Below are 21590 nucleotides of genomic sequence, written 5' to 3' on the forward strand. Positions count from 1 at the left end.
TATGCAGCCTTTTGAGTGAAAATTCTTGAATTAATTCTAATTCTAGTGTTACCTATTCCCAGGTTTCCTGACCCAGGAGGCCAAAGGATGATGGTGATGTGAAGTAGAAACAAGGCTAGTCCTGCCTGAGTTGTGCTAAACCCCAGACAGGGAGTTGTGAGGAATTGTCATAAACACTCGTTTACCAGTGGTTCTCAAACTTTTTAAAACTTTGGTCAACCTAAACATGGCAAAAGACCTACAGCATGAAATCCTACTTTATGGAGAAAGAGATTGGGGGTAACAAAGATTTGGAGAGGAATAAAATAGCAATCAAAATGGTAATATGTAGGGGTCCCTGGCAGGCTTGGTTAATGGAGTGCGTGGCTCTTGATCTCAGAGTGTTAAGTTTGAGCCGCCGCATGGTGAGTATAGAGATCACTTGAAAATAAAATCTTAAAAAAAAAAAAAAGGTAATGTGTAGGTGGTTATGTCAAAACAATAAGATCAACAAGCAAGACCAAACATTCCTTAATACAAGGGCAGCAATTCTAAACAACCCTAATACAAGTCTAAACCAACTCAGCCTGCTCCTGACGATGCCCTGATCACTGAGAGTCTTCTCTGGAAGCTGAGAACCCCAATTTTTGCACATAGAGGGCATAGGAGGGGCTGTGCAGCATAGCTAAAGGCTTGAAGGTGTCCTAACTTCGGATACTATACAGATATCTGAGGCCTTGGTAAATCCAGTTATCTGGTCATTCCAGAGCAAAATCACTAGAGTTTCTAATGCTTACAGGTCAATTACTAGGTCATTAGTGCCACCTGATGGTAAGTAAAAACAAAAATTAATAGCATTGCCTTTGAAAATAAACTTTTTGACTGAGTTTGTAACCTTTCTCAGAGAACGCTGTTGGTCTCTTGTTTAACCATTAAATAAAATGGAGGAACTAGAAGGGGAAGCTGAAACACAGTAATAATAATCTCTGCGAGGCTCCCTGGGTGGTCTTTTTAATTTGTTTATTTGTTGTTAAGATTTATTTATTTATTTCAGAGAGAGAGAGAGAGAGAGAGAGAGAGGGCAAGCTGAGCTGGGAGCCAGAGGCAGGGCTGCACTCCAGGACTCAGATCTTTACCTGATTTGAATCCAAGCTGCGGCTTAACCTACTGAGCCCCCCAGGAGCCCCTCTCTGGGTATTATCATGATGTGCTTCCCTGCCCTGGAGGCGGATGAGGGATGAGAGAGATAGAAACTGTTAGAATCAGTGAATTTGCCTTCTTTTCCACTCCTTTGCGTCCTTTCAAAAGGCACATGCATCCCCCCCTACCCTTGCCCCCATCCCCTGACTCCGTCCGCCCAGCTTTGCTCAGGGGTCTCCCAATCTCATCCTTGCTCTCTGTGAATGATTTTCTAAGGATAAATACCAGCTATTATTCGTAGGCTTGCTATGTGCTAGGCCCTTCACATATACTTATCATCTCCTGAAATCTTACTCAACCCTGCGAGGAAAGGAGTATGTGCTCCTTTTTTATAGGTTTCTTGAAAACAACGTTTGTTTTTTTTTTTTAATTTTAATTTTTTATTTATGATAGTCACAGAGAGAGAGAGAGGCAGAGACACAGGCGGAGGGAGAAGCAGGCTCCATGCACCGGGAGCCTGATATGGGATTCGATCCCGGGTCTCCAGGATCGCGCCCTGGGCCAAAGGCAGGCACCAAACCGCTGCGCCACCCAGGGATCCCGAAAACAACGTTTTTGAGCAAAAAGGCCACAAAGTGAAAAGCCACCGGGGCTGCTGCCTCTATCCTGCCAGCTCTTTCACTTAGGATGAGTCTGGGGCTTTGCTTTGTTTTAAAGCTTAACACTTTCTTTTCCCTATTGGTTTAAAAAATTATTTTTAAAAATCAATTCTAGCACATTATTTAACAATCCAAACAATCCCAAAGCTTCAAAAGCAGAAGTGAAAAATGTCCCTGACTTCACGTTTTACTTCCTGGCCCCAACACTACGGTTCAAATAGAACGCGTATTAATTGTTTAGTGAATACTTTTCAAAGTTTTCAGCATATATATAAATGTGTGTGCGTGGGGCATCTGGGTGGCTCAGTCAGTTAAGCCTCTGACTTGGGCTTAGGTCATGATCTCAAGGTCGTGGGCCGTGGTCAGTTGTGGGTCATGATCTCAGGGTCATGAAATCGAGCTCTAGCTTTGCACCTGCACCAGGGCGAGTCTCCCTGCTCAGTGGGGAGTCTGGTTCTCCCTCTCTCCTCTCCCTACTTGTGCTCTCTCTCTCTCTCTCAAATAAATGAATAAAATCTGAAAAAAAAAATTTGTGTGTGTATGTGTGCACCCTAGGAAGTTTTTCTGACTTCTCAGATTTCTGTAATTTATGTATCTTTACTCTTTTTTTCCTGACATAAGTTTTCTTTTATTGAATTCTGTGCATAATAATCTTGCCAGTGAAACAAAAAGTAAAAAATAAAAAAAAAGATAATACGTACAACCTGCAAAAATGATTGATATTCTTTCATTCCATTAATGTATCTTTTTATTGAGGTATAGTTGACTCACAACATGACATTAGTTTCAGGTGCCCCCACCTATCTTTATTCTTAATCACAGTCCACACTAAATCGTAAACTGCAAAAGGATAAGAGAAATGTGTGTTCAATCTAAATGTCACCCAACTAAAGGAGCACCTATTCCTGATGGGAGTATATGAGCCCTGGAACTGGAAAAAGGGTGAAAGATGGGATCCTTCTAGGGAGACCCTGAGGCTGCCAGAGGGAAGAGCTCGTGAACCCTGGGGAAGACAGCTTGCTGCCCAGCCTCACAAGCAACTGGCCTGACCTGCCAGGGTGTGCTCACACTCCCCAGGCTGTGAAATCACTCGAGTGTGAGTTGTCTGGTGCTCAGGGGAGGGAACAGTGGGGTGGGGTGGCAGGAGGCGGAATGTGGGCTGGGCCAAGTTTAGAATTACAAGTGCGGCAGAGGAGTTGGAACCACACTTTAAATAGCCAGCACCTTCCCCTTCCCCTTTAGATAATTCTTCTCCCCCTGACTGGACCTCTGGCAGCAACTGCACTAAGGTTTGTAACATTTTCTTCTCTCTCTCTCTCTTCTGTTTCTAGGTCTCAGACTACAGGTTGGCAAGATCATAGGACTTACAACGAAAGGATTTTTTGACCCTCCTAGAAAATATTTTTCTGCCACTTATGTGTGCATATGCAAAGACTAGATGCTATATTCTTGGGGTTTCTGAAGCTTCAGTGGCTGTTGGCTTGAGGGACCATGTGATTTAGAGGAAGAAAACCCCAGATTGAGAGGAAAGAAAGGAAGAGATGAGATGAGACAATGAACAACTCTGGGCAAGACTGAAAGAAAATAAAAAATTGAGTGCCTGTTGTTCTACTAAGTGCTTTATTATATATACATCGCCTCACTTAGTCCTTCTCACTTTTACAGACAAGTGAACTGAGGCTCAGAGTAGTTAATTCACTTCCCTGGAGTCAGACAGCGAGTGGTACAGCACAGAACTAAGATCTGTGCCCGGTTTGTCTGAATGCATGGCTCATGACCTTTTAACTGCAGTTTCTGAGAAGCAGTACCCTGAGGATGAAGGAGTGGAGGAAAATGGCCTTCCACCATAGGAAGACACCCATCAGATGGTAAAGGGAAGCTCTGAACCAGCATAAGACGTAGACAAGCTTCTTGAAAGGGCTGAGGAACCTTCTTGGGACCAGCTGGTTGGGTTTTCTCCTCTTCAGCTCACAATCTTTGGAGGCTATTCCCCAATGTACCAAATAAGCAAAGGTTCCTACTGTTCCTTGACTTTCTCTGTGACTTTTTAAATCCCTAAGGTAGCCCCTTGGGAGAGGCAGAGCCATAGGAGAGTCTGGCCAGATGGGGCTTGCAGTGAGAAAGTTTGTTAGCATGAATTTTTCTTGAGGCATATGAAAAAGTCCATCTGTCTCCTTCTCCAGAAAAGGGACCGCTGTATAAAATCAGGAGAGAGTCATCAGAAGATGCTTATTGAGACATGCTGATAAACCTGGGTAGCCAAAGTAATGGAGAGATTTAATTGAAAGAGCAGGGACAGAGTGGGTTCAAGTCCTGCCTATGCCTTTGACTTGCTGTATGGCAGCAGACATGTCACTTAGCCTCTCTGAGCTGAAACTTCCTTATTTACAAAGCAGAATTAATACTGCTTACCTTTCAGGGTGGTTGTGTGGAATAAATGAAACAAATATATGTAAAGCACTTAATAGTAGTTGCTCACTAAGTGTGAACAATACCCAATCTTCTCTTCAATCCCAATAAGAGTCTAGAATAGGGCAGTGAAGCATTTGGAACTATGGCTCTTTATTCATTTCATGTTGTCTTCTCTACCATAATAAATTCCTACATGTGTCATCACCAAAAAAGAAAAAGATCTTTCTCTTATGTTGACTTTAGAGAGACATGGAAGGATAGTGGAAAGATAAGCCTATCTTATTCAGAATTCCAGGGCCCCATTCAGCCTCTCTCATTCCTTTGCACGGATTTTTTTTTAAAGTTGCTTCTATTTTAATATTGCAAAATATATCATGTTCTTTGATGAAAATGTAGAAAATAGAAATAAGGAAAATATTTCTATAATCCAACCACGGAGAGAGAAACATTTTGGTGGATATCCTAATCTTTCAATGTGTACACTTTGCAAAATATTTCCCAAGCATAATCATATCATATATACTATTTTATAACTTCTCACTTCACGTATTGTGAACACTTTCATTTCATTACACATTCTTCTGCAACACAATTTTTGATGATTGTAGAATAGTTCACTCTATGCACGTGCCATAATTTACTCACCTATCTACCATTTTGGAACATTTATATACATTCTCATTTTTTGCTGTTGTACACAATGAACATCCTCAATGCCAAATCAGTCACAGTGATTTCCCTAGAGTAAATTCCTACGAGGGAAATTGCTGGCCTCAAGGATCCTTTCAAGTATCCCCAGCATACAGGACACTGAAACTGAAGCACACACTAATGTATGCAAAGCGAGTCATTGGCCAGCAGGGAGAACTTAGACAACCTGGGGCCACGTGAATTCTTCCACAGCCACAAGCCCCAACCCGAGACGACCTGCCTAGGGGAAGCAGTGTCTGTACCTTGGTATCGAGGCTTTCTTCCTGAACAGGAAAGGAATATACATTCTCGGCAGCTCTCACTCAGCCTTTACTAAGAGGTGCTAACTTAGGAGGACATGGGTCTGCAGGCAAGGGGGTTGGAATCTTTTTTCTTCCAGCGCACTTATTCCCGTGGGGAATTTGCTGGTGACGGAAGGGGAAGGCTTTTTTCCCAGGGTTCCAAGCAGTAACCGAGCCCGCTGCTTGTTTTCCAGGTGGGATGGATAGCAGGGTCTCGAGCACCACCAGTAATGGAGAGACAAAGGCCGCGTACCCAGTCATGGAAAAGGCAAAGGGAGAGGGCACTCTGGAGCGGGGACACTGGAACAACAAGATGGAGTTTGTGCTGTCAGTGGCTGGGGAGATCATTGGCCTGGGCAACGTCTGGAGGTTTCCCTATCTCTGCTACAAAAATGGGGGAGGTGAGAGCCACTGCGCCACCCCACCCATCCCTGGAAGGAGGATGTCTCTATCTCCTGCGCTTACTGCCCCTCTGGGGAGTCCTGGGGGTGCATAGAATGCTGGAGTCAGAAAGACCAGTCCAAGTCAGGATACTGCAGGAGGCTGAGATCTAGACAGATTGCCTGACTTTCCCAGGGGTTTCTCTAGACTGGTATGGCATCATAAGAGTATGAACATAGGTTTGGAACCAGATGGATCAGAGTTTGGACTCTGGCTCTGCTACTTAATCTCTGTGTAATCTTGGGCAAATTCTTTAAGCCCCTAGAGCCTCAACTGCTCTTCCTGTAAATTAAGATAGTAGTACCTGCCTTTCAAGTTGTTATAAGGATTAGAGGTATGTATGTAAAGTGCTTAATAAATGGCAGCTATGTGGAAGATGATGTTGCCACTGAACTGTCCTGTGATCATGAGACTCCTTAATCTGTGTCTTCCTGTGCTCTCCCCCAGGCACCATGATGTTCCGTGAGCCAATCATTACCCAACCCCTCCCGTGTCCTAACCTTTGATACTAGTGGCTCTTCCTTAAAAATTTCCCACTTAACGTGTGTGTATATGTGGTATTACTTCTAAATCTTTCCTAGGTCTTTACTGGCTTCTCAATCCCCCCACCCCATTCCAGCCCCCCAGGGTAACTCTGCTCCCCCACAGGAGTGGAGTTAATTTCCCACCAGTAACTCACTTTCAGGGCAACCCAGACCTATGTGGGAGAGCTTGGAGGGATTTCTCAGATACTGAGGCATTCTGGCTGAGTAGTGGGTTAGGATGGGTTTGCTTGTCCATGGGTAAAGCTTATGGGTGTTAGGGATCCCAGATCTGGTTTGGAAGTGAGGCTGCAGTTAGGGTGAAGGAAGGGGAAATGCAGAGGTAGATCATATGAGAAAATGCTGAGGGCAGTAGTTATTTTGTGGGCTGCAAGGATTGGAGGATACCCTAATGTAACACCTACCCTTTTTCAGGGGAGTAGGAGCCTCTAAACACATGGAGCTCTGTCTCCCGGTGGGTTTGGGTGGTAGAGGTGGGAAGGCTGGGTGCGGGCGGGGACAGGGGTGCTCTAAAGCCCTGGAGCCCTATTCTCAGGATTGTGGCAATTGGAGGACTGGCCTTGGAGTTGGAAATTAATGTGAATATTTCCAGAGGGGTGGGTATGGGCTGGTATGTCCTTTCTCCCCAAGGATTTCTGGCCAGCAGCCTGAAATCACAGGACTTTGTCCCGTGTGCACTATGAGGGAAGGAAGGAGGCCTTCCCACTTCCACCCTAGCATTAGACACTGCACATGCTTCCCTTCAGTGAACTGGCTGGAGGGACAAGGCTGGTCCAGGGCAGAGGAGGAGTCTGGGGCTATGCTCGACACTGGGACTCTGTACCTGGAGCCTAGTAACCAGCTTAGCCCCTCACATGGCAGGAAGATTAGGAGGTGAGCAGCTTTCCCCAAGCCTCTCTGGAATTGGGTAAAGGTTGGCCTGGGTATTAGCCCGAGGGGCACGAAGAGGTGGGAGGGAGTGATTTGTGGGTTTGGCGCAAAACCAGTGGGCTGAGGAAGGGGAAGCAAAGGGAACTGTGATCAGGAGCGGTGGGGGGTGTGGGCTCACCCTTTTGAGGGGAGCTTGTCAGGCAGTGTCTGTATCGATCTGAGCTCTGCCTCAGGGCTCTGTAGTAAATTTGTGCAGGCCCAGAAGTGTGTGTTACTGTCTTGGGTGGAAATGCAGCCCCAGGAAGAGTATCAGGCCCCTGGCTCTTGCCATGGGTTTGTGAGGGAAGAGATGGGTGTGGCGGCCTGTGGCTGCTTCCTCCCTGGATGGAGCCTGCCTTTCAGCATGCTGATTCTGACTGAGAATGGAGATGTTTTTAGGGGTCCTGGACCCAGTCAAACTTTCTGTTTAATCCCTAACACTACCACCCATAGTCTCTTCCCTTGATCAAGTGCAGGGCTTTAGGACTCCTCTTTTCCTTGATAGATGACAGCTTTGGAGCTAGAGGCTGATGCCCAGGTTTGCTCTGAAGGCCATGAGTCACCCAGGGCCACTGAGTGAATTAATGGAAAGCCTCCCCTGCCAAGGTAAGGGGGACTAACCGAGGAAATGTGTAGTCATGAGAGAAACCTAGACATGCCCAGTTTTTGGTGTTCCCAGCAATTTTACCTTTCTGGCCTCACCCAGTTCTCCTTGCCTCCCAGAAAAGCAAGCTCCTACAGAGAATGGGCCCCAACGTTGTTACTACTACTACTACTTCTTCTTTCTTTCTTCTTCTTCTTCTTCTTCTTCTTCTTCTTCTTCTTCTTCTTCTTCTTCTTCTTCTTCTTCCTCCTCCTCCTCCTCCTCCTCCTCCTCCTCCTCCTCCTCCTCCTCCTCCTCCTCCTCCTCCTTCTTCTTCTTCTTCTTCTTCTTCTTCTTCTTCTTCTTCTTCTTCTTCTTCTTCTTCTTCTTTTTAACTATTTTATTTATTTATTCATGAGAGACACACAGAGAGAGGCAGAGACACAGGCAGAGGGAGAAGCAGGCTCCATGCAGGGAGCCCAATGTGGGACTTGATCTCAGGTCTCCAGGATCCTGCCCTGGGCTGAAGGTGGCACTAAACCGCTGAACCACCAGGGCTACCCCCCAACGCTTCTTCTTCTCACCTTCTTGTCTGTCAAGGAACAGTGCCTCTTTCTGACAGGACACTTTACTACCAATGGGGGGCAGGAAGGCAGGGAGAATGGAGACCACTTACATTGATTTGACCTTGTTTCCTCCTGGTTTAGTGATCCTATTTAAACCCATGGTTCTCCAACTGGGACTTGGACTCCCAGGTGATGAGAAGAATGTTTTGAGCAAGTTCTGGAGAAGGATGTTGGGTACTCTGGGGTGTACCATGCTCAGGTAATGGACACTATCGGCCTGCTTCTGGGTCCTCTCTTCAACCTCTTAGCCTTAACAGCCACTTCTGTGCTTGGGGCAAGGCGAGAGGATAAAGCAGGCACCTTATTATTATCAATATTTGTTCAATGGTGAAATCAGAGATGAAAAAGTCCCCAAGACATACTTTTATTTCTAATCTTAAAATACAAATGATGTCTTATTTGGTTCCTTCCAGCTTTAACATTTGTTAGATCCAATTTGAAGTGAGTTCTAGACCAGAGAAAGGGCTGATGCAAGAATAGGATAGAAAAACAGGTAAACAGTTAAACACTATGGTTGAAAACCAGAGAAGCTAAGAAAGTGGATATAAGAAAGCCCATCTAAAATCAAAAGAAACTAGCAGGCTTCTCAGGGAGATGAATGTGAGCCATGCTTGCTTTAGTCATCACCTGGTTGAGCGCCCTCCCTGCTGTCCAGGACCTTAGTGGCCAATCCAACCCCTGAAAAAGCTTTCTAGAGTCTCCAATCTCTGCCAGTTGCCCTAGCACACAGCCCACCAAGCCCCTGCCCTGACTATGTCATTCAACAGCAATTACTGGGTACATACCATTTGCTCAGAATTCTTTTAAGTTGTAGGGATATATCTAGAAACAAAACAGAACGATTCCCTGTCCTTGTGGGGCTTACATTCTAGAGGAGGGAGAGGGAGACAGACAGTACAATAAACAAACTGCATAAGAAAATTATACAGTATATCAGAAGTTAATGAGTACTATGGAAAAAGACCAAGTGGAGCTGGGTAAAGGGGACCAGAAGGGGGTGTGTAGGGTGTGGACACCAATAACATTTGAGCAGAGGTTTGCCAGGAATGAGAGAGTTGGCTGTGTGGATATTGAAGGTAAAAGTGCTCCAAGCAGAGGACACAAAAGATTTAGGAGTCATAGAGCAAGAGGCTGACTGGCTTGTTTGGGGAGTTGCAAGGAGGGGAGTAAATAGAAGCTGAGGTCAGAGAAGTAAATAGGACGAGGGTGGCACATCATGTAGGTCCTTGTCAGTTATTGTGAGACTTTGGCTTTTGCTCTAGTGACATGGGGAGACAGGGCAGGGTTTTGAGCAGGAGCAGCATGATCTTACCTTTTAAAATAATCTTTTTGGCTGCTGTTGAGAACTGATTGTACAGGAGTCAGGGCAGAAGCAGACCAGTGACAAGGCTGAAAATTTTAGTCATCCTTGATTCCTTCCCACCCTCACACCCTGTGCCCCACCAAACTGTTGGATCTATCTAAATACTCAGATTCTGAGTGCTTCCGAACATCAGCCTTCAGCTAGGGTCACTGCACCCTGGCTGCCAATGGACTGAGTTCCTTAACGTGGGGACCAAAGACCTCCCATGATGTTTGCAGCATCTGACACTTCTTGTCACCTCCACTGCTACTGCCTGGTCTTAGTGGTCTGAGGGTTGTAGCCTGATTGCTGTGAAGGAAAGACTTGCCCTTTACTGCAATGTGGAAGGTCATGAGAGGAGCAGGTTTTAGGAAGAAAAGAAGGAATTGAGTTTGGGGAGCACTGACTTGAGATATCTATTAGGTATCCAAGTGGAGATGTCAACTAGGCAGTAAAACATGTGAGTCCAGAGTCCATGAGAGAGATGTGGACAGGAGATACAAATTTGAGAGTGATTAGCATTTTCATGGTGAGAAGAGAGCATAGGAGTGGGGGGAAGAGGAGGGACCAGCAGGAGACATAGAAGAAGAAACCAGTACAGAAGGCTGACAACCAGGACAGCGAAATGTTTTGGGAGGCAAGGAAAGAGATGATGTCAGGGAGGCCGGACAGACAATGGCATCACATGCTGCAGGTAGGGTAGAAAGATACAGGGGAGAGTGAGGTGTTGGTGTGGGTGGTGTGGAGACCATTGGTGACCTTTCAGGAGCAGTCGCAGTGGGATGCCAGGGCAAAGACTGCCTGCAGCCGGTTCAAGATGATGGGGAGGAAAAGACTCAGAAATAGGAAATATGGGTTATTTGGGCAAAACTCGAGAGTGGGTGAAGTACGCATCTGCTTTGTGTTCTCCCTCTGGGCTAGGAAGAAGCCAGTATGAGTGCTGCATGGTAGTGACAGTGTGCCCCATGGTGCATAGGGTGGTGGTGGGGATGGGGTTCCTGCCAAAGACTCTGCACCTGTGAACTCTTTCTCAAGCTCTCCCTCCTCAGCTCCCTGGAGGGAAAAGCAAGCATAGCAAACATGACCTTCCCCCGGGGGCTTGACCCCTAAAGCTCTAGCTTTGAAAAGTCTCTTGATAACCCCAAAGACCTGGTGTTGGGGGAAGGTGGTAGGAAAGGGCTTTGGTAATAGGATTCAAATCTGCCAGGAGGGAATTTAAATTACTTGCCCACCAATCTCAGCCCAGATCAGAACACATCTGTCATCCCCTCTATACTTCATTTCTTTTTTTTTTTTTAAAGATTTTATTTATGTATTTGTTTTTAAGATTTTATTTTTAAGTAATTTCTACACCTGACATGGGGCTTGAACTCATGACCCCGAGATCAAGAGTCACATGCTGCTCCAACTGAGCCAGCCGGGTGCTCCCGTACTTCATTTCTTTTCTTTTTTTCTTTTTTCCCCTTACTTCATTTCTAAGTCCAAGTTGCTGAAAACCAGGGGCAGAGGTCACCTGTGCTAAGAAAGAATCATTGGTTTTTGCTAGTCGTAGAACACCTTGTGTGAGGACAGGTGCTTCCTTTTTCCTTGTCCTCCTCCAAGCCCTCCCCGTATTGATCTTCAGTCCCCACACACCTAGATCCTGAATGCATCAGAACATGGGCCTTCAGCTGGGGTCTCTCCAGCTCCCCGGACCCTGGCTGCTGGCCAACTGAGTTCCTCAATACCTAGAATGCCTGGAGACCCCTCATGAGGCTACGAGGCTACAATAGAATGTCCCCAAGCCAAATCTCTAGGAATAGGGATCTTAAAGGAGCAGGCTGTGGGAGCACGGCAGCTGCAGACCATAGGGAGAGAGACCAGCAGGACACCAGTGCAGAGAGGATTAAACGGTACCTGGCCTCAGGGAGAACCGATCACCTTGATGTTAATTGTTAGTATAAAGAACAAAGAGAAATAAAGAGCACTTTTTTCTCGATATAAGAATGATAGTAGGTGGCTCAGTGGTTTAGCGCCGCCTTTGGCCCAGGGTGTGATCCTGGAGACCCGGGATCGAGTCCCACGTCAGGCTCCCTGCATGGAGCCTGCTTCTCCCTTTGCCTGTGTCTCTGCCTCTCTCTCTCTCTGTGTCTCTCATGAATAAATAAATAAAAAATCTTAAAAAAAAAAGAATGAGGGCAGCCCGGGTGGGTGGCTCAGCGGTTTAGTGCTGCCTTTGGCCCAGGATGTGACCCCGGGGTCCCGGGATCGAGTCCCACGTCGGGCTCCCTGCATGGAGCCTGCTTCTCCCTCTGCCCGTGTCTCTGTCTCTCTGTGTGTCATGAATAAATAAATAAATAAAATCTTAAAAAAAAAAAAAGAATGATAGTTATTTTAGTAGTATGTGATGACTTTTTACCATTGTTACTTAATTACTCAACTCCTAGTAGTGGTTAGATTAATTGTTGACTCCAGCACCTAACGGTACGTGCATGCTCTCTGCTGTGTTACTCCTATGGTGTCTCACCAGTTTATGTTTTAGATTAGCTGGAACATTACAGATGACACCACAGAATGTGTTCTTTTTGAGAAGGGTGGCCTGCAGAATGATTCCTTTCTAGGTTGAGGTGTGGCCTCTCCCATCTTATGGGGAAATATGCCAGGACATTTTAGAATTTGGGCAAGGAGACTAACCTGTGGGAATAGGGGAGCAGGTAACTGAACTCCATCTTCTGCTCTAGAACTAGCTCCATGGTGACTGGGGCTTGGGTGGGGAAAGAGGCAGTGCCCCAGAGGACTCCCCCATTTACACCTGGGTCCCTCTGGGGGCCATTGCTCCCCTGACCCCTCCCTCCTATAGGGCCAGTGGCTCTACTTGTTGAGTGTGGACCTTGCCCCTTTTGGCCAGCTACCCACGTGCTCAAAGATGCAGAGGGTGAGGGGAGCAGAGCTGACCATGGAACCCACCGTGGTTAAACATTGGCTTGGTGGATTGGGAAAGAGCTGGTAGCATAAAGATGGGGAGGAAGGGCTTGAGCTGGGCTGAAAATTCTGTCTTTCCATCTCTCTCTGTTCTCTCTGTCTACCATGTTTCCAACTCCAAGCCGTAACTGTTCATATCGGCTACTGAGTTCTCTCTTCCCTAATCTTCCCTTCCTGCTCAACAAGTCTTGGATTAATTTATGGTCTTATTAGGCTGAGGTGCTTATGATCTTTATTGCTTTGTCCTTGTGGTAATCAGATGCTTTCCTTAGTCCCTGACTTACGGGTGTGTAGACTATGAGCCAGAGATTTGGAAGGTGAAAAACTCCAGAAAAGCTATTCCCTGTTAACTTTCATTTTAAGCAGTTATACTGAGATATGACTGACATACAATGACATGTACATACTTAAAGTGTACAATTTGGTAAGTTTTGACACATACACACCCATGAAACCTCAATCAAGATAATGAACATATTCATTACTCCTTCAAATTTCTTCCTGTCCCTTTCTCCCACCTCTTACCTTTTCTACCCTGTCAGAGATTAACCACAGACCTGTTTTTTAAAAAATATATCTTTCCAGTTTTATTGAGATATTGACATAACATAGGTAAGTTTAAACTGTGCAACGTGATGACTTGATACACATATCTACTGTGAAGTGATTACCACAGTAAGGTTATTTGATGCTTCTGTTCCTTCACATAATTATCTTTTCTTCCTGATAACACTTAAGATCTATTCTCTTAACAATTTTCAAGTATATAATATGGTTTTACTCACTATCGTCACCATGCTGTGAACATTAGATTGCCAGAACGTATTCATTTTATAGCTCAAGTTTGTGTATTCTGAATCATGTGCTCTTCTGATTGAGCCAGCCAGGTGCCCTCCATGTTTGGCTTTTTGAAAGCCCACATATAAGTGACAACATACAGGATTTGCTAGAGTACTGAGTCAATGAGGCCTCTGGTGCTCTGAGCTGCGGTTACTGGTCTGGGTTTGGGACCTTAGGAAAGGGACCCTGGATGGCAGTAAAGCTGGGCTGTCAGGTCCCTTCTGGACTCCTACTCTACTCCTCACTTTGCTAATGAGAAACATGAAAGAGAAAGGACACTTGCTTAGGATCTCCAAGAATTTAGAGGCCAAAGCTGGAGGAGAACCAAGGGTTTCCTGCCATCCAGGCCAGCAGGTGGGGAATGCTGCAGTGCTTGAACATACTGTTTTTTATTCTTTCTCTCTGAAAGCATAATGTCCTCAAGATCTGTCCATGTTATCTCTAAAGGCAGGATTACCTTCTTTTTGTGTCTTGATATTTAAAGTGCATTTCTTTTAAGCAACATAGAGCTGAGTCTTTCTAGTTTTTATTTTGAAGCCAATCTGACAATCTCTGCCTTTTATTTGGGATATTTAGACTATTTACATTTAAAGCAATTATGGGGGGGAGGGAAGTTGGGGGGCTGCTGGAGAATGTATTCAAAACATTAAAACTTTGGACCTTTGAAAAAATAAATAAAATAAAGCAATTATCCAATTAATTATACAGTGAAGTTTAAATCAATTATCTTACTATTTGTGTTCTACTTATCCTATCAGTTCTTTGTTCTCCTTTTCCAGTCCTTCCCTTTCTTTTTAACAAATTGCATATTTTTTATTATTTCATTGTTGACTTTCTTCTTTTGATGGGTTACTAGCCACAAGTCTTTGTTACGTTAGTTGAATGATTGTTTTAGGTTTTGTAGCATACATCTTTAATTTATCACAGTTCATTTTCACGTGATATTATGCCACTTTACCTATAAGAACCTTACAATAATACATTTCCATCTCTCTCCTCTTGACTTTTGTGCTCTTGTTGTTACCCATTTTACTTTATTCACATGCTATAAACTCCACCTTATACTGTTGTAACCAGTTGATTATTTTTCAAAGAGATTTGGGTGATAAGAAAAATCCTATATGTTTAGCTAGGTATGTAGTTACCATTTCTAACATTCTTTATTCCTTTGTGTAGATTCATACTTCTCTCTGGCATCATTATTTCCCTCTGCCTGAAGGTCTTTCATTAACATTTATTATAGTGCAGATCTTCTGGTGATGGATTCTTTCAGGTTTTGCTTGTTTTAGGAAGCATACTTCATTTTTATTTTTGAACAGAATCCCAATATTCTAGCTAACAGTTTCTTTTTTCCTTCAGTACTAACTAATGTGCTCTCTTATTGCTGTCTTCTCATTTGCATTGATTCCAATGAGAAATTTGATGTCATCTGATCTTTGTTTCTCTGTACATATATGTCTTTTTTTCCCCTCTAGTTGCTTTTAAGATTTCCTCTTAAAAACTCTTAATCACTGATTTAAATAATTTGATTATGATGAACCTTGGTCTAGTGTTTTTTATGTTTCTTATATCGGGGCTCATAGAGCTTCTTGGATATGAAGATTTATAGTTTCATCAAATTTGGAAAAATTTCATCCATTATTTCTTCATTTTTTTTTCCTGAGCCTGCACCCCTCCCCCTCCCCCACCCTAGTCTTTTGTCTCTTTTAGGAACTCCACTTACTAGTATATTAAACTATTTGAAATTGTCCCATAGCTCACTAACATTTTTTTTTTAAACTTTTTATTTTATTTTGGATAGTTTCTGCTCTGTGGTTCAAGTTCACTAATCTTTTCTTTTGCTCTTAATCTGCCATTAATCCCATCCAACGTATTTTTTCATTTCAGACATTGTGGTTTTCATCTCTATTTTTTTTTTTTAAGTAGACTCCATGCCCAACATTAGGCTTCAACTCATAACCCTGAGATTGAGAGTCACATGCTCTATTGGCTGAGCCAGCCAGGTGCCTCTGTGGTTTTCATCTCTTGAGATTTGACTTGGGTGTTTTCAATACCTTTCACATCTCTAACATTTTGAATATGTAGGACACAGTTATAATAATCATTTTATTTTATTTTATTTTTTTTCATTTTATTTTTTTAAGTTATTTTTATTTATTTTTTAAGAGTTATTTATTTATTTATTTATTTATTTATTTATGATAGACATAGACACAGAGAGAGAGAGGTAGAGACACAGGAGGAGGGAGAAGCAGGCTCCAAGCCGGGAGCCCGACATGGGACTCTATCCTGGGACTTCAGGATCATGCCCTGGGCCAAAGGCAGGCACTAAACCGCTGAACCATCCAGGGATCCTCTATAATTATTATTTTAGTGTCCATATCTACTTTTTCTAACGTTAGTGTAAGCTAGGGTTGATTTCAGTTGATTGATTTTTTTCAGTTGATTGATTTATCTAGTCATTATGAGTAATGTTTTTCTGCTTCTTTGTTTTCCTGGTAATTTTTTAAAAAGATTGTATGTATGTATATATGAGAGAGAGAGAGAGAGAGAAGCAGACTCTGTGCTGAGTATGGAATCCAATATAGTGATCAATCCTATGACCCTGCAATCATGACCTGAGCCAAAATCAAGAGTTGGAAGCTCAGTCAACTGAGGCACCCAGGCGCCCCTTTCCTGGTAATTTTTTATTGGACACCAGGCCTAGTGATTTTTGCTTTATTGGTTGCTGAGTATTTTTATATGTCTATAAATACTCTTAAGATTTGTTTGGGACCAGTGAAGTTATTTGATACTTTTGGGTTTTACTTCTAAGATTTCTTAGAACCAGAGTTGTGCTCAATCTAGGGCTAATTATTCCCCACTTCTGAGGAAATGCCTTCTCTTCCCAATGCCCTGTGAATTCTGGGACTATCCAGTCTGACTGGATAAAAAAAAAAGAGAATTTTATTTTATTTTAAATATTTTATTCATTTATTCATGAGAGACACACAGAGAAAGGCAGAGACATAGGCAGAGTGAGAACCAGGCTCCCCGCAGGGAGCCCAATATAGGACTTGATCCCAGGACCTCGGGACCATGACCTGAGCCAAAGCAGATGCTCAACCACTGGTGGGAGCCAGCACTCTTCCCAGCCATGTGTGAGCACCATTGCTCCCAATCTTTTTGAATGGTTCTTTCCCTTACTTTGGGAAGTTTCCTCATATATATGGGCTGACCAGCATTCAGTTGAAAGCTAGAAGGGTACTCCCTGCAGATATTTGGATCTCCCTCTCTGTGCAATTCTCTCTTCTCTGTGGACTCCCCCTGTCTACCTTGGCAACAGATAGAAGTCCACAGTGGAGAAAATGCCAGCATTTCCAGTACTCTTGTCTCAGCAGAAAGCTGAGCAGAAAGGATTACTACTAAAGAGAAATCTGGTTTCAGTCTGCTAGAAGTCTCTTTCTAGCATTAAAAATAGTCATTCCCTGAAAAGAATTAGAATCTGTGGGCTATGTTAATGCTCTTGGATGTCCATTATTCAAGGAACTGCCGTTGCTACAGTTATGTGTAATTGAGCTAATAATCGAGGTTTGATGGGAAGCAAATCCTGGTAGGTATAGATTGAAACTTTCAGAGTGAAATAAAAAAGGGTTGGTGGCCACTCTTGATCTCTGCTATGGTTCCAGATATCTGTAGAGATGTCCCTCACAGTTTTGCATGTCCCACACACCTGGGGATTCTGATGGACAGTACAGGGTGGTAATGGGAGAAGATAAATGTGGACCATGAGGAGGCTCATGCCAGCTAATGGAAAGCATTTTTCCCACCCACAGGTGCCTTTTTCATCCCCTACCTCATCTTCCTCTTTACCTGTGGCATTCCTGTCTTCCTCTTGGAGACAGCACTGGGCCAGTACACTAGCCAGGGAGGTGTCACAGCCTGGAGGAAGATTTGCCCCATCTTTGAGGGTGAGTAGCCAGGTGCCTGATTCCAGATATCCGCATACATGGTTACAAACCTCATTTGGGGTGACTGGGTGGTTTCGTAGCAGTGCTGATTGACATAAGACTCTGTGTCTTTATGTTAAACCCTCTACTTGTGGGGCCAATGCTGAGCTGATCACCCAATCTATCAGAGAATGGAGAAGACAGGGATGAGGATGGGAAAGAGGCTTTAGATTAAGTAAGTAGAGTGCAACGCTATTTTAGCTATTTTATATTGTACAAATGTATAACAATGGTTTTGTATTTTTCAGAACAATTAACTGATTATGAAACCTTTACAAAGAGAATTTTAGGGATGCCTGGGTGGCTCAGTGGTTGAGCATCTGCCTTTGGTTCAGGGTGTGATCCTGGGGTCCTAGGATCGAGTCTCACATCGGACTCCCTTCATGGAGCCTGCTTCTTCCTCTACCTGTGTCTCTGCCTCTCTCTGTGTCTCTCATGAATAAATAAATAAAATCTTTAAAAAATAAAAAAATTAAAAGAGAATTTTATTTTATTTTGAATATTTTATTCATTTATGCATGAGAGACACACAGAGAGAGGCAGAGGCATAGGCAGAGTGAGAACCAGGCTCCCCACAGGGAGCCCGATGTAAGACTTGATCCCAGGACCCCAGGACCATGACCTGAGCCAAAGGCAAATGCTTAACCACTGAGCCACCCAGGTGCCCCAAAAAGAGAATTTTAAATGATGAAAAATATAATTAATAATTCTACTGTCTTGACATAATAGCGATTTAAACTTTAGGATGTTTCATTTCGATATTTCTCTCTATATAGGATTTTCGTTATGTTTTTTAACAGAAAGTTGCAAAAATCATACAGAGAGGTCACATGTACCCTTCACCCCGTTTTCCTCGATGGTAACATTTTACTTAACTATAATAAAATATCAGAACCAGGAAATTGATATTGTTACTATCTACCAACGTTATTCAGATTTCCCTAGTTTTCCATGCACTCATTTGTGTATATGTGTATGTGTATAATTCTATGTGATTTTATTACACGTGTAGACTTATGTAACCATAACCACAATCAGTATATAGACTGTCCCATTATCACAAAGACCTCTGTTATGCTACTCCTTTGTAGTTACACTTGTTCCTTTTTTCCTCATCCCTAGCCCTTCCCAACCATTAATTTGTCCTCTATCTCTATAATTTTGTCATTTTGAGGATGTTATATAAATGGAATTGTACAGTCTATAACCTTTTGAGATTAGCTTTTTTAGTTAGCATGATGCCCTTGAGATCCATCCAGGTTTTTGTATAAAGAGTTCATCTTCTTTATTGCTGAGTAGTATTCCATGGTGTAGATATACCACAGTTCATTGAACCATCACATACTGAAGAACATTTGTGTTGTTTCCAGTTTTGGGGATTCATTTCATTCTTTATTTATCTCTGTATAGAGATTACATTTCTAGTGATCTGGGATATACACAGTTTATGTCTCCACTTTCCAGTTAGTGTTATTTTCCATTTTCTATGCAACAATAATTTAATGATTGCATAAATTTCAATTGAGTATATATATCATAATTTACTTCACAGTTCTCTGTTTGGGGCTTTTTGCTTCTTTTCAATTACTTATAAAATTGTTATATTCTGCTCTCATGTGTGTTTGTTGAGATAACTTTGGCCCTCTTTTTTGGGAATTATTTCTTTGGGATAACTTTCCAGGATTAGGATCACTGGATGAAATGGACAATCATGGTGATGTCTCTTGATCTGCCTTACTAAATTGTCCAATGTAAGTGCTATACTGACTTGCCATGTCCTTATATTTGAGTAAGCATCTTTCTTCCATATCTTTCACAGCTCTGAGGTATTTGCAGTTCCCAAACCTTTTTTTTAAAAAAAGATTTTATTTATTTATTTATGAGAGACACACAGAGAGAGGCAGAGACACAGGCAGAGGGAGAAGCAGGCCCCATGCAGGGAGCCTGATATGGGACTGGATCCCGGGAACCCAGGATCACACCCCAGGCTGAAGGCAGGCGCCAAACTGCTGAGCCACCCAGGGATCCCCTGCGGTTCCCAAACTTGTCTGCACATTGGAGTCACCTGGGGACCTTCAAAACATCCTGAGGCCTGTGTCCCACACCCAGAGATTGTGATTTAACTGGTTTTGGGTCTGGTCTGTGTTTTGAAATTTTAAAAATATTCCCAGGTAATTCTAATACGTGGACAAATTTGGAAATCACTGAGTTGTATCATTTGTAAAAATTTTCACTATGCTTGCCAGTGCAGAATGGTACCTCACCATGGTTTCCTTTTGCACACCTGCAGTTATTAAGGAGGAGCTAGTCGTATTTTCTCCTATGTGAGTTGTCTGTTCCTACTCTTTTCTTTCCCAAGTAGGCTGTACACCCAGTGTGAGGCTTGAACTCACAGCCCTGAGATTGAGAGTCACTTGCTCTACAGACTGAGCTAGCTAGTCACCCCTGTTCCTGCTCTTAGCATGTATTTTTATGTTGCAGAAATACATCAGCTTAATTCTAGGAAGCATTAACTAATGGAGTCTTTGAGTTAGTCTTACACATTTAAAAAATAACTTTAAATCAGTGAATTTTCAGAACTGATAAAGGTAAAAGTGCACAGTAAGCCAGGGTAGAGAAATGGAAGGCAGGGAGAAAAGCCTCTCCTTACCTGTCAGGGAGGATGATAGGAGAACTGTTTTAGGGCTTTGACAGTGGAGTGAGTACAAAACCCCTCTTAAACTGGGATGGGTGGTGTGTGAGAAGTTTGTCCACCATCCCTAGCCCAATTCTGCAGTTTTCCCCTCCAGGCATTGGCTACGCCTCCCAGATGATTGTCATCCTCCTCAATATCTACTACATCATTGTCCTGGCCTGGGCCCTCTTCTACCTCTTTAGCAGCTTCACCATTGACCTTCCCTGGGGAAGCTGCCACCATGAGTGGAACACAGGTAAGGTCATCCCTGGAGACCCCATTTCCTCCTGCTACTCTGCCACATTGATCAGGGCTGGGATTATCATTACATCCTGGACACCCCATCCCAAACTTAACTTGGGACATACTAGAAACCCACCAAGTAGGTCACTGAAATCTTGTGTCAAAGATCAGTGTGAGAATTCACCAGCATCACAGGCAAAATGCTACAGACTTAGAAAAAGAAATTGTCAACTGTACTCAAATTAAAAAAAAATGTATTCAATTCATACATTATGAATTCATGTATTATGCAAATAGAACTGATTTTTTTTAATGTAGTTTAGCCATTTATTTATTTCAATTTGAAGTATGATTACTTTGGTGTATGTATGTATCACTTGTCCATTATCTTTGTTTCTCATGTCTTTCTGATACTGTTTTAGATCTTTTTTTTAAAGGAATTTATTTATTTATTCATGAGAGACACAGAGAGACAGAGACACAGGCAGAGGTCCACACAGAAGCAGGGTCTCTGTGTGGAGCCCGATATGGGACTAGATCCCAGGACCCCAGGATTACAACCTGAGCTGAAGGCAGACGCTCAACCACTGAACCACCCAGGTGCCCCAGTTTTAGATCTTTCTACCTCATAGTCCATTTAAATTTAACCAGGGAATAAACTGTTTTGTGAGTCTTCATTATAATTTATAATAACACTTGATTTCTCCTGTGCTAATAATACTGCATGTGGCTCTCTTAGAAGACGGCAGGAGCCACTCATGGCCATAGGACTATTACTGGGTTGATTTGATTGAAAGTAACAAAAATTGAAAGTCCCTAGGATAGTTCCATCCAAGAGGACTTTCTGTGATGAGGAGAATGTTCTCTGGACTCTCCAACATGGTAGCTATTAGGTACATGTAGCTATTGAGTGCCTGAAATGTTCCCAGGATGTGTGAAGAACTGAATTTTTCAATTTTTGTTTAATTTTAAGTCATTTAAATGTAAGTTGCCACACGTGGATGGAGGCTACCCTTGGACAGCACAGGCAGAGAGCTGTCCCATGTGGATCCAGGACAACCTCTTATGCTCCTTGCCTGAATATCCCTCAGTGCTTGTCAGTGAGGCCCCACCTGTGTCATGATTCATTTCTTTGTTGTTCAGGTGAGGTAGCCAGTTCTCAACCGAAGTTTGAGTCCTTTATTTGACAAGGAGGCACATTTTGCAATATTTAGCAAGGCCCCTTTGGCCATCCGAGTCTCGATCCCTTTCTGGGCGT

At 43.2% G+C, this 21590-nt stretch overlaps 1 protein-coding gene across 7 annotated transcripts in view; it reads left to right on the forward strand.

Moving 5' to 3' along the window:
• Positions 1 to 2955: 2955 nt before the first annotated feature.
• Positions 2956 to 21590, forward strand: part of SLC6A13 (solute carrier family 6 member 13) — a 36093-nt gene continuing 17458 nt past the window's right edge. The window contains exons 1-4 of one of the 7 annotated variants that reach the window (XM_041735550.1): positions 2956 to 3067; positions 5377 to 5583; positions 17242 to 17376; positions 20205 to 20345. In XM_041735550.1, the coding sequence (XP_041591484.1) occupies positions 5382 to 5583; positions 17242 to 17376; positions 20205 to 20345 (478 nt within the window). In that variant the 5' untranslated portion in view covers positions 2956 to 3067; positions 5377 to 5381. Of the gene's footprint in view, positions 3068 to 5376; positions 5584 to 6884; positions 7039 to 7579; positions 7681 to 17241; positions 17377 to 20191; positions 20346 to 21590 lie in introns of those variants that run through there. The other 6 variants (XM_041735552.1, XM_041735551.1, XM_041735555.1 and 3 more) reach the window with 6 other exon arrangements.

The sequence above is a fragment of the Vulpes lagopus genome, chromosome 21 (assembly GCF_018345385.1).
Source record: "Vulpes lagopus strain Blue_001 chromosome 21, ASM1834538v1, whole genome shotgun sequence".
NCBI lineage: Eukaryota > Metazoa > Chordata > Mammalia > Carnivora > Canidae > Vulpes > Vulpes lagopus.